This window comes from Lonchura striata, chromosome 3, assembly GCF_050655825.1.
Source record: "Lonchura striata isolate lonStrDom1 chromosome 3, ASM5065582v1, whole genome shotgun sequence".
Taxonomy (NCBI): Eukaryota; Metazoa; Chordata; class Aves; order Passeriformes; family Estrildidae; genus Lonchura; species Lonchura striata.
Window position 1 is genome coordinate 81,955,043 of NC_140705.1, and position 13,534 is coordinate 81,968,576.

At 46.0% G+C, this 13,534-nt stretch overlaps 1 protein-coding gene across 1 annotated transcript in view; it reads right to left on the reverse strand.

Moving 5' to 3' along the window:
* Positions 1–2,453: 2,453 nt before the first annotated feature.
* Positions 2,454–13,534, reverse strand: part of CEBPZ (CCAAT enhancer binding protein zeta) — a 41,190-nt gene continuing 30,109 nt past the window's right edge. The window contains 7 exon segments of the mRNA XM_085576965.1: positions 2,454–10,680; positions 11,391–11,472; positions 11,559–11,614; positions 12,067–12,095; positions 12,097–12,155; positions 13,114–13,157; positions 13,160–13,320. Coding sequence (XP_085433091.1) covers positions 10,544–10,680; positions 11,391–11,472; positions 11,559–11,614; positions 12,067–12,095; positions 12,097–12,155; positions 13,114–13,157; positions 13,160–13,320 — 568 coding nt within the window. The 3' untranslated portion in view covers positions 2,454–10,543.

A 13,534-nucleotide genomic window follows, 5' to 3' on the forward strand; every position in this document is an offset into this window, starting at 1 on the left:
TTAATTTCTATATAAGCTTTATGTGCATGTAGCCTTTGTTTTAGTGCTGCTTTCAGAAAGCTTATACTTCCTTGAGAGATCTCTGAATAGTTCCCTACTCCTGGTTTCCAAAGATATATTAAATTAACATCCATGATCAGTCACGCTGGAATCTGTTTTTTAAAGTCCAGTATTAATTTCATATAGTTTAACTTAGGTATTTTGATGCTACTGCTTTTAATGTAGCCAAAACTAAAGCAATTATCATCAGTGACCCCAGGGTGTTCAAAAACTGATGTTCAAAACATCATTCATGGTTCATTTTCTACTGCACAGACTGAAATGGTATATGAAGTTAAGACTCTTTAGCACACACGATTACCAGGGAAAAAAACACATGAAAAGGAAACACGTTGCTGGTACAGTTGTTTGCTTTGGTTTTGTTTGTTTGGTTAGTTGTTGGTTTGTTTTGGTTTTTGTTGTTGTTGTTGTTGTTGTTTTTTAGCAGAGAGAGGCGTGGAACTACATTTTTAATTGCTTCCAGCAAAAAACAACCTAGTTGTATAATGAACTGGAACTTTTCCTGATAAATGAAATTTTCTCGTCTATGTATTTAAACATGGCCCTGTAAATCCCAATTACAATCTTCACTTTAAAAACTCTTTGGCAAAGCTATCTGTTTACTTAGTGTAGATTTTTAATTACAACCGCATGAAAAATATTTACATTAGCAGAAAAAAAACTGAGTGGAAAAGGAGAAACTTCTGGATCTGATGACTTCAAAGATGAAACTTAGAATATCTTCCATAGACATTATTTTTTTCTAATGAGACCAACCAAAGGAGGAAGTGTTCTTTGCTCTGTAAAATGTAGGTATTACATGCAAGACAGAACCTATTACTGGTGCTATAATAATCCCTAGTTAACATTACAATATTTTTTTTCCATAAAATTTAAGTTCTCTTTGGGAATCAGAAGCTGCTGGACTTTGGCCACTGCCTTCACTATGCACTGAATGCCAGGACGGTATGTGCACGCAGCAACAACGAGCTGGGCAGGAGCAGAGAGAAGAGCACGGCCATCAGATAGCAGCTGGCATCTTGCCCTGGAAAAGGCCATGTTTCTGGAGTGTGCAGCAAATCCATGTTTCTGAGCAAGGGTGGCATAGGTGCGCTGCGCTGCTAAGCTTTCTCCACGCGAGACACACTGCCAAAGCTTTTCGCTGTGATGCAGTCCAGTGCAGACGCACACGACACCTCTTCGCTGCTGCCCGAAGGGAAGCGCGGTTGCCGGCAACCTTCGCGCGAAGCTCCGGTGTAGTGTACGCGAAACAGCTGTTACTCCTGCTCCGGGAGCCGGAGAGAGCGGTAGCTTGTACGAGGGCGAAGAAGGCAGCCGCAGGAAGATGAGATCGTGTGCACAGCCTTCGGACTGCCAGAGGACGGTGGCTACAGCAACCTACCTTTTCAATGCACTGCTGGCATGCTTTATTGAAGGTGTTCCGAGACAACGTTCCTGGGTTTTGACTTCATCCCGACAAAGCCCCTCCGGGGATATTCCTACTCGTCCCCTGAGGCTCCGAGATGCAGAGACCTCGATTAAAGCTGGAGAGAAGATGGGCTGCGCAGAATTTCTCAAGAAGCGAGAGCATAAACAGCGCCTTCTGTTTGCGAGTCAGCAGCTGCAGGGCTTTTGCGATTGCCTCAACTGTGCACTAAATGCCAGGACGGCACGTGCACGCACCAACAACGAGATGGGGAGAGAGCACGGCTATCAGACAGCAGCATCCCCACTCTGCATCTCGGAGCCTCAGGGGACGAGCAGGCATTTCCCCGGAGGGGCTTCGTCAGGACGAAGTCAAAAGCCAGGAAAGTTGTCCTGGAACACCTGCCAGAAAGCATGCCAGCAGTGAATTGAAGGGGCAGGCGAGCGGTCACCAGCGTCCTCTAGCAGCCCGAGCTGTGCACACAAGCCCGCTGCTCTGCCGCTTCGTTCTTCGCCCTCGTACAAGCTACCGCTCTCTCCGGCTCCCGGAGCGGCAGAAGCGGCTACTTCGCGCACACATCCCGGGAGCAGCAGTTACACGCTCCGAAGCGCTGCTTCAGCCGAAAGACGCCGGCGACCGGCGCTTCCCTTCGGGCAGCAGCGGAGAGCTGGAGCCGGCTTCTCTCGTGCACTGCATCACAGCGAAAAGCTTTACCAGTGTGTCTCGCATGGAGAAAGCTTAGCAGTGCAGCGCACTTATGCCGCCCTTGTCCAGAAACATGGATTTGCTGCACACTGTAAAAAACACTGCTCTTTTCTGGGCAAGCTGCAAGCTGCGGTCTGCTGGCCGTGCTCTCTCCCTGCTTGTCTTGCTTTGACAAGACAGGAGTCTGTGAAGGAGGGCAAATCCTCCTTTGCAATGGAGAATGTAAACCCCCTCCCTCTGTATTACCAGGATTTTTAAAATAAACGGCTCTCAGGCAAAGATATGGGAATGGGAGTAACAATTCTTTACTAGGAGAAATCTAGAGAACAATTTAAAGAGGCAAATGCAATTTGTACAAACAAAACTAGTGATAAAGTCCACAACCTGAGTATTCGGGGTGTTGGTAGCAGTCCGATTGAAATGATAGCTGCTCCTCTTGCGGTGGCTGATGAATTGCAGCTGCAGTGGTGATCTTTAGAAGGGTATAGTTTTCTCTGAAGATCTGGTGGCAGTTGAGCTGGTCTTCCTCTGCACCGGGGCTGACTCCGGGCTCTGCCGCCGCTGCCTCACTGCGCTCCAGCCGCTTCTCTGGGAATCCCGCCGAAGGAGCTGCTTCTCTGGGGAATCCCGCCGAGGGAGCTGTTTCTCTGGGAAATCCCGCAGAGAGAGCTGCTCTGTCCCCCAAAAGGTACCCCTTTATCCAATAAAAGAGTGCTTGGCTTCCCCCTCTGGGTGGAGCATCTCACAACGGGATGGTGTTACGTTTCCAGCCCTGCAGTTAGTCAGTCAATGGCCCATTAACAAACCATTACCTCTTCGGAGCAAACCATTGTTCTTGGAAGAGATAACAAACCTACCCAACCTCCAACAGATGGCAAATAGAATACAAGCTTATCTTACAACCCAGGACATTATCCACCCCTTATTCTATTTCCATCTGCACACCACAAAATCTTACACCCAATTCTCACTTAAGACCAGGTTTCCCTGTGGTACACAGCGGGTCTCCCCATCTTTCTGCATTACCCACCAAGTGTAACCAGGTCCTTGAGCAAAGACAATCCCACGAATGGGTTGGTCTTTGCCTGAGGTGGGATTAATCCAAACAGTTTTCCCTAAAATACCTTTCATATGTACTACAGGGACCTTATCTCCATCTACTGTGTGTAAGGGTTCTGACTGGGCAGGGCCAGCTCGATTGACAGACCCTCGGGTGTTGACCATCCAGGTTGCTTTTGCCAGGTTAATTTCCCAGTTTCTAAATGTTCCTCCACCAAGTGCCTTTAGGGTAGTCTTGAGGAGTCTGTTGCACCGTTCAACTTTGCCGGCAGCTGGAGCATGATAGGGAATATGATATATCCATTCGATACCATGTTCTCTGGCCCAGGTGTTGATAAGGCTGTTCTTGAAATGGGTGCCGTTGTCAGACTCAGTTCTCTCAGGTGTGCCGTGTCTCCACAGGACTTGCTTTTCCAAGCCTAAGATGGTGTTCCGGGCAGTGGCATGAGGTACAGGGAAAGTCTCCAGCCATCCAGTGGTGGCTTCTACCATGGTCAGCACGTAGCGCTTGCCTTGGCGTGTCTGGGGCAGAGTGATATAGTCAATCTGCCAGGCCTCCCCATACTTGTACTTGGACCACCGCCCACCATACCAGAGGGGCTTCACTCTCTTGGCCTGTTTGATGGCAGCACACGTCTCACAGTCATGGATAACCTGGGAAACACTGTCCATGCTTAGATCCACCCCTCGGTCTCGTGCCCATTAGTAGGTGGCATCTCTGCCCTGATGACCTGAGGCATCATGAGCCCATCGAGCCAGGAACAACTCCCCCTTATGGTGCCAATCTAAGTCTATCTTTGACACCTCTATTTTTGCTGCCTGATCTACCTGCTCGTTGTTTCAGTGCTCCTCATTAGCCCGACTTTTGGGGACATGGGCATCTACATGACGGACTTTCACTGTCAGCTTTTTCACCCGAGAGGCAATGTCTTTCCATATATCAGCAGCCCAGATTGGCTTTCCTCTACGTTGCCAGTTGGCCTTCCTCCACCTTCCCAGCCAGCCCCACAGAGCATTGGCTACCATCCATGAATCAGTATAAAGGTAGAGCTTTGGCCACTTCTCCCTTTCAGCAATGTCCAGAGCCAGCTGAACGGCCTTGAGCTCAGCGAGTTGGCTTGATCCACCTTCTCCTTCGGTAGCTTGTGCAACTTGGCGTGTGGGGCTCCATACGGCTGCTTTCCACTTCCGGTTCATCCCTACAATGTGACAGGAACCGCCAGTGAAAGAGCGTAGCAGGTCTCCTCTGCTGATTGTTGGTTGTATGGTGGAGCTTCCTCAGCCCTTGTCACTTGTACCTGCTCCTCATCATCAGTGAGACCAAAGTTTTCACCTTCTGGCCAGTTCGTAATTATCTCCAAAATCCCATGGTGATTCAGGTTTCCAATACAGGTGCGCTGAGTGATGAGGGCAATCCATTTGCTCCATGTGGCGTCAGTGGCATGGTGGGTAGTAGGAACCTTTCTTTTAAACATCCACCCCAGCACCGGTAGTCGGGGTGCCAGGAGGAGTTGTGTTTCTGTGCCAATTACCTCCGAGGCGGCTTGAACTCCTTCAAAGGCAGCCAAGATTTTCTTCTCTGTGGGAGTGTAGTTGGCTTCAGACCCTCTGTAACTTCGGCTCCAGAATCCCAGTGGTCGGCCTCGAGTCTCCCCAGGCACTTTCTGCCAAAGGCTCCAGGACAACCCATGGTTCCCGGCTGCAGAATAGAGCACATTCTTGACCTCTGGTCCCGTCCTGACTGGGCCAAGGGCTACAGCATGAGCGATCTCCTGCTTGATCTGGGTGAAGGCTTGTTGCTGCTCAGGGCCCCAGTGGAAATCATTCTTCTTTCGGGTAACCAGATAAAGAGGCCTCACAATCTGGCTATACTCGGGAATGTGCATTCTTCAGAAACCTATGGCACCTAGGAAAGCTTGTGTTTCCTTTTTGCTGGTTGGTGGGGACATAGCTGTGATCTTGTTGATGACCTCAGTGGGAATCTGGCGCCGTCCGTCTTGCCATTTCACTCCCAGGAACTGGATCTCTCGGGCAGGTCCCTTGACTTTGCTCTTCTTGATGGCGAAGCCAGCTTCTAGTAGTATCTGAATGATCCTCTCACCTTTCTCAAACACTTCTGCCGCTGTGCTCCCCCACACAATGATGTCGTCAATGTATTGCAGGTGTTCTGGAGCCTCACCCTTTTCTAGTGCTGTCTGGATCAGTCCATGGCAAGTGGTGGGGCTGTGTTTCCACTCCTGGGGCAGTCGGTTCCAGGTGTACTGCACGCCCCTCCAGGTGAAAGCAAACTGAGGCCTGCATTCTGCTGCCAGAGGAATGGAGAAAAACGCATTAGCAATATCAATGGTGGCATAAAACTTTGCTGCCTTGGACTCCAGCTCGTACTGGAGTTCCAGCATATCCGGTACAGCAGCGCTCAGCGGTGGAGTCACTTCATTTAAGCCACGATAGTCCACAGTCAATCTCCATTCTTTGTCAGATTTGCGCACAGGCCAGATGGGGCTGTTGAAGGGTGAGTGGGTTTTGCTGACCACCCCTTGGCTCTCCAGCTCCCGAATCATTTTGTGGATGGGGATCACGGCATCTCGATCCGTCCGATACTGCCGGCGGTGCACTGTCGAGGTCGCAATTGGCACGCGTTGTTCTTCCACCCTTAGGAGTCCTACTGCAGAGGGGTTTTCTGACAGTCCAGGCAAGGTGTTCAATTGCTTAATGTCTTCTGCCTCTACAGCGGCTATTCCAAAAGCCCACCTGAGTCCCTTTGGGTCTTTGTAATATCCGTTCCGGAGGAAGTCTATGCCTAGGATACACGGAGCATCTGGGCCAGTCACTATAGGATGTTTCTTCCACTCCTTCCCAGTCAGGCTCACCTCGGCTTCCACCAGAGTCAATTGTTGTGATCCCCCTGTCACACCAGCAATGGAAACAGGCTCTGCCCCCACATGTCCCGATGGTATCAGAGTACACTGTGCACCAGTATCAACTAAACCATCATATTTTTGTGGCTCTGATGTGCCAGGCCATCGGATCCACACTGTCCAGAAGATCCGGTTTTCCCGTGCCTCTCCCTGGCTAGAGACAGGGCCCCTCTAACACTGGTTATCATTCCTTTCCTGGGCATACATACTAGAGGTCCCTTCAAGGGGGTCTGACAGATCGTACCCACAAGCTTGGTCACGGGAGGTTGAGGCTACCTTCACTTTGGTGGAACTCCCCCGGTTAGAGTTTCCCTCCTTGAGTTGATGGACCCGTGCTGCCAGGACAGAAGTGGGTTTCCCATCCCACCTCCTCATGTCTTCCCCATGGTCACACAGGAAGAACCACAGATTAGCCCTTGGGGTGTACCCTCTCTCTCTAGCTGGGGAATGTTGGGCGCTGATTCTGGGGCCTGTGACTCTCACGGGTGCTGTATTAACCTTCCTTATCTCCTCCCTCATCTCCTCTTTAAACTCCTTAATCATGGCTGAGATATGAGCCTGCATTGGGCCATTAATCATACTCTCATAATTCCTAAGTTTGTAGGCAACAGAACACACTGTCTCCCGGTGAGCGTCAGCATTGATTGTTGCAATGAAAGTGGTGTATTGAGATGGCCCAAGATTTGCTAGACTCCACAGCATTTGTCCCGTACACCTGACCTTGTCGGGGTCATTATTGTGTCATCCATCCCTCCCAAAGAGTACCTCCAATACTGCCACTCCCCTCAGCTGTTGAATCCCTTCCTCGAGGGTCTTCCAGCGCATTCTATGATGGTGCTCCTGCATTTTCTCCCTGTGCACAAACCTCTCCCTGACACTCATTAAGAGCTGCTCCCAGAGAGAAAGGGACCCTGGTTCCCTTACAAAAGTCTGATTTATACCCGAGTCCTGAGTCAAGGGTCCCAAGTTCCTTGCCTCACCACCGTCCAGCTGCACGCCTGTACCCATAAGATCCCAAACTGGGAGTAAGCAAGTAGTATAAGCCTCACGCCCTCGTCTCACAATGTCTTTATGCAGATTACGAAGACTTTCGTACGTCAGGGACTCGGTGATGATAGCAATCTCTGGCTCCTCTGTGGGTTGTGAGGTTCCTCCATTCCTGTCCCTATCTGCAGGGTGCTCTGCTTTCACCTCAGACTTCCTTGTTTTTACCGGGGCAACTGCTGCTGGCTGTGACTGCCTTTGTGGTTCAGCTGGAACCTGGACAGTTGTAACATTTGTGGGTTCCACAGCTGTACTACTAGACTGTCCCTCCTCAAGGCAAAGGGCCGGTTTCTCACCAGCTGGGGAAATGCACTCCTTCAGCATCTCTCGTATCTCCTTAACCAGAACCCTCACCCAATCTGGGCGGTTCATTTCTGAGGTGGGCTGTGGGGCAGGGTCAGGCTCTGGAGCTGCAGCATCTTGAGTCTCTGGGGCAGTGTCAGGTTCTGCAGGAGCATACCTAGCCTCTGGTGTAGGTGTGAGGGTAGTTATCCAGGTTAATCTTCCCTTATCTCTGAATGCTAAATATAACAGGACTATCAGCAACACCACCCATTGTATGATATCATTAGCACTTAGAGAGGATCTTAACCCTTTGAGAACTGGTGGAGCAGACCCAAAAAGATGGTTAAAAGGTTGGGAGAAAGTTTGCCCAGGCGCTATTTCCTCGCAGTAGGTACCGTTATTAAAGTAACCCCAAAAACATACAGTTAGTGTGTGATAGCTATGAATCCATGTACCTGCCTTCCAGAGGAAATTAAAGATCCATGAATTCCTCACCCAATTAACCCAGAATCCAAACTTGATAACAGACACCGTAGCCTTAGTTATAGGACCCATTTTTAGATAAGGGTCTGCAAATGGGAAAAGTATAGCTACGATCACATGCCACCCAAACCAAGGTAAACTAGACCACATGGTGATGCTGGAGATGTTTCTACATGCAACAGAAAACAAATTACTTAAGAACTGTTAATCCTTTTTCCCTCTCAATGTCCTCGAGCCGCACGTTGGGCGCCAAAATATCTCTTGGTCTGACAAGACAGGAGTCTGTGAAGGAGGGCAAAAGCCTCCTGTGCAATGGAGAAGGTAAACCCCCTCCCTCTGAATTACCAGGATTTTTAAATTAAAAGGCTCTCAGGCAAAGATATGGGAATGGGAGTAACAATTCTTTACTAGGAGAAAACTAGATAACAATTTAAAGAGGCAAATGCAATCCGTACAAACAAAACTAGTGATAAAGTCCACAACCTGAGGATTCGGGGTATTGGTAGCAGTCCAGTTGAAATGATAGCTGCTCCTCTTGCGGTGGCTGATGAATTGCAGCTGAAGTGGTGATCTTTAGAAGGGTATAGTTTTCTCTGAAGATCTGGTGGCAGTTGAGCTGGTCTTCCTCTGCACCGGGGCTGACTCCGAGCTCCGCCGCCGCCGCCTCACTGCACTCCAGCCGCTTCTCTGGGAATCGCGCTTCTCTGGGGAATCCCGCTGAAGGAGCTGTTTCTCTGGGAAATCCCGCAAAGAGAGAGAGCTGCTCTGTCTTCCAAAAGGTACCCCTTTATCCAATAAAAGAGTGCTTGGCTTCCCCCTCTGGGTGGAGCATCTCACAATGGGATGGTGTTACGTTTCCAGCCCTGCAGTTAGTCAGTCAATGGCCCATTAACAAACCATTACCTCTTCGGAGGAAACCATTGTTCTTGGAAGAGATAACAAACCTACCCAACCTCCAACAGATGGCAAATAGAATACAAGCTTATCTTACAACCCAGGACAGTCTGGGTCTCGCAGCCTCTGCGATGGGACATTTCCCTGGCTGGCAGGAGACAGCTAGCGTTGTCTTCCAGATTATTTAGCTGCAGTCCCTCAGGTCTCTTAGACTTACCTGTGCCCAGGTAACACAGAAGGAATAAACATAGCACTAGTTTGGTTACTACAAGGAGGTTTGCTCTGCAGAGCAGTGGCCTTACTTTGCCTGCAGGGCTCTGCAGGGTGCAGCACTGATTAGACAGATCTGTGTCCCTTTGGGAAAAGAGCCTGTCCTGCTACCTGCAGGGTCAGGGCGAGCCAAAAGGCAGGTGCTGCTTTGGCTGGGAGGGCAAGAATCCACCCACTTCAGCAGTGCTGTGGTCTTCATGCCAAGTGCAAGGTGAGCTTCACCTTCAGGTCAGCTTGCATTTGTGTTCCAGGATCCAGATGATGTGGGGGGGGCTGTTAAATTTCAGCCATCTTTGTATTTTTTATTAGAAAATAGATGTAACAAAAGTATGGAGAATAGATGTTTTCAGCCTATTGTAACTTGATGCTGGGTGTTTTTTCTCCTCTTTTGCATTTCTTATATGCATTTGCATATTTTCTATAATTGCAGTTCCATAAGGTGCAGTGAGCTAATCTGACAGGTCAGTGAACTCAAGAGTGAGGTTTTACTGCTTTGTGTTAGTACTAGAGTGGTTAACATCCTTTTATGAGATGCTGTAAATAATTAAAATAGCATAAACCTGCTGTGATTTTCTACTGGGTTGTCAGAGCAGCCCATGGAATGATTCAGTGAACATATAAATCTGTACAAGAACACAAAATTTTCCTGGTTTTATCTGCATTCAGTCTATGAGAGGCATGCAGCTTCCTGTGAATCTGTAGCTTGGACTTGGTAATCACAATTGTGAGGAAGCTCAGAAAACACTGTGATGATGGGGCTATATGTATGAGTAACCTGAATACAGTCTCTGAAATTATTTTTAAAAAATAAATTCCCATCACATTATTTAATGGTGGCTGTAACTAAAGAGCTCAAATTTTGGTAAAACAACTCCAGTTATAAAAATACTGCATTTAATTATTCATCTTAATATATGCTGGGAATGTAACTGGGATCTTTCTTGCTTGTCAGATTTCAGATACACAATGCAGAAGAAGTTCCTTCAATTCTGGAAGGTGAGTTTGTAGTCATTGGCTTCAGAAGGATGGCTGAAGCTTCTGTTGCATCTTAATATATACAACTGAGCTTAGGATGCTTAAAACTTTGCCCAGGAGACACTGCAGAAGTTTTTATTGTTAAGGCATGGCTGTAGTGTCAGACTGTTGGATAGAGGTCTCAGAGCTGGAGGGTTATACACTGAATAAAACAAGCCACAAAGGGGCTGCTCGTCAGATATGTCTCACTTAGAGCTGACATGGATTTTCCTATTTTTCAGTTCATTACAAATCCAAAGAGCAGTCTGGAATTCATGGCATAAGGGAGAATGACCAGATGGCATGGTTAAGCAGCAAGAACTGAAGTCAGAAAGATGTGTGATTAAATAAAAAACTATTTAAGAATAATTATTTTTAAAATTTCCCCATCAAGATGTCCCACTGATCATCTTGATTTCTTGCTTTTGTACTTGTTTTTCAGCCCTCTGTGCCTAAACTGTTTCTTCTTTTTGATGGTGCTTTTCACATCCCTGTTGTGAAGCCACTTGTCGCGCTCTATTTCCCACTGGATCTGTTTGACAACTGTAGGAGGAAGGGTGAGAAATAAGGAGCCAATGGATACATCTGACCATGAAGTGGCACACAGATCAATCATGTAAAAGTTAAAACTTGAATACTGTATTTATAAATGTTAATAAAATGCAAACTACCCTTTATTCTGAGAAAGCTGTGGGTTTTTTTTTCACAAAACAAACCCTACCATCTCAAGAGTTTTAGAGATTGCTTTGTATTTTACTAATGCTAGACACATTTGCGTTAGGAGCAGTGTTTATTCAACCAGCATATACACATGTAATTCATTAGAATTACTTTGGGAAAACTACTTTCTGCTTCACTGATACTGCAAGGAGACAGTCCAATAGGTAGGTAAACACAGCAGTACCCCTTATGCCTTCCCAAGGAATCAAGGACACTTCATCTGAGCAGAACTCACACAAATGCTTGACAAAGAGCATCCTGCCTTCCCTGTTTACAGTGTGAAAGGGCCAACAACAGCCTCTCCCTTTTCTGAAACCTTATTCAATCCACTACTCCCACTTAATTATTTAGCACTGGACATCGCTCGTCACTGGAGAAAACTGTCAGGTCTTACTGTTGAGCTACTGTCCCTTCTGTGTGTGGTTCCTGACCCTGTATTCCAATTAAAGGTGGTTCATGTTTTCATGTATAGACCCTGAAGGGAAAGTGAATTTCAGCATTACAACTGCCTGATACTTGCAGCATGTACTTACTCGCATTATCTCTGTTGGCCATGGCATTCATTCCAATATTGTCAAACTTGGAGCCAGCATTTTCATCCAGCAGATATCCAAACTTTAAGGAGAGAAATTTTAGCATTCTGTTACAAAGCAGCATGTGAAATGCTTGATCACTTTCTGTTTACCACGGATCAAACTCACCTCTTCTGCAGATGCCAGTATACCAGCATCTTGAACTTTTCTTTCCTCGGCTGGATCCTTCAAAGAGTATTACTCTAAGAGACACAACTTCAGGTTTCCAAAGACAGTAAAATGAAGTTTTACCATGTTTTAAATATTTAGAACCTTTTCTTAATGAGATCATCTGAATTAGCAATTGCTGGAAATCTTTGTTCCCCACCTCCCCTAAAAGAAAAGGGGAAAAAAGAGTTTCCAACCAAGAATTAAATAGTACAAATCTCTGCATCAGGTGTAACAGATGCACAGGCCACCAGTACATCATCATCCTTCTTCAAAATCCTTCCTTCAACTCTCACCTCAACAGCAGAGTGTTACTCTGAATTATGCTGGCTGGGCCAACCTGCTTTTCATTTATGGTTTATTCAAATCTGAATCTAAATCCAAAATGTGATAATCTACTGTAGTAAATCCCCCTATTCCAAAGATTTTTAGACTATTTTATTTCTATTTAGCTTTCATGTCAGTGTTTTCTTACCTTCTAGTGGTCCTGCAAAATTCATCTTTCTTTTTCTTGCTCTTTTTACTGACGGATTTCAGTTGCTTGTCATTGTTTGAGTCCTGATAGGAAAAAACCCAAATAGTCTCCAATTTTCACACTATGTACATGTATTTAAAGTGCAGCAGAGACTAAAACTCCTTTCTAGCATACTTGTCATAATGGTCCAAGTCTTTAAAAGGCAGCGCACACAAGCAAATCTAATATTTCCTCAAGCTGGACCATTAAAAATTGGTCTTTGGTGTGCTGTTCTTTATATTGTTTCTATAGCACCAGAAGGGAATGATGTATGATACATAAAACACAAAAGCTAAAAGCAGGCATTAGGTAAACCTCAAATGTCTGCATGCTAGATTTGGTAAAGTAATAATCTCATGAAAGATTGTGTTAACAACTGTATGAACAGTTTACCTCCTCTACCCTCAGTCATCTTCCTGTGACTGTTAGTTATTCATTGAAATACTCCAGAGTACTTAATCTCTGCTTTTCCAGCCACATGCACTATATTCTGTGTAAACTGTGCTGCTCAGGTGACAAAATAAAACCATGCAGGTACAAGAAGTAGTTACTACTCCAGTAGTATTAAAAACTTGAGTGCATAGCTATATTACAAGAGTAAGCTGTTACTTGTGAGACAGCCATTCCAATAAAAGTTACTTCATCTAAAAAAAAATCAGCACTAACTGTGTATAAATAATTACCAGTTGTTTTTTTTCTCCTTGAGCTCTTTTAATATTTCTGCCTACTGAAGCCAGTTATTTGTGTATAAATTTTCAGAATTAAAGAAACATGTCTCATTTGGAAGTTTCTGATGTCTAATTCCCACTCCCACCTAGGTGATTGTGCCTGGAAATGCTTCTCCTAACGATTTCATTTTACAGAGAAGGACTCTTCTCATTTTTTTGCTTAAAAGCCAAACTTCCCTCCTAGATAACTAAACTGGAATTTGCATATGTAGTTACATATTAGGTAACCTATTTTTAAAGCTTTTTCTTCTTGCTTTTCAGTAACAAATGGCACTTTACCTAGGTCATCATCATCTTCAGACACATCCATAAATACTCTTCATCCATATCCTCTTCAAAGTCTTCCTCCATACTTCCAAAGGAGACTTCCTCATCATCCAGATTGCTGAAGTCATCTTCATCATCAGAATCCTCCCAGTCAGCACCAGATCCCTCACCACCTTGGCCTTTCTTGCCGCCCTTGGGATTTTTCTTTATATTACTAAAAGATGTAACAAGCTTAGCACTTCATCTGAAAAAATAGTTTGCATCCAGATGACATCTATCTACTGGCAAACACTACGTTAGGAAAAGTTCAACATCACTGCAAACTACTGGAAATGTAGGCTGCGACCTAAAATATCTGTATTATACACTTGGGTATGTTTTCAACATTACAATAGGCAGTTGTGTCAACCCTTTTAAGAAGTTCTGGA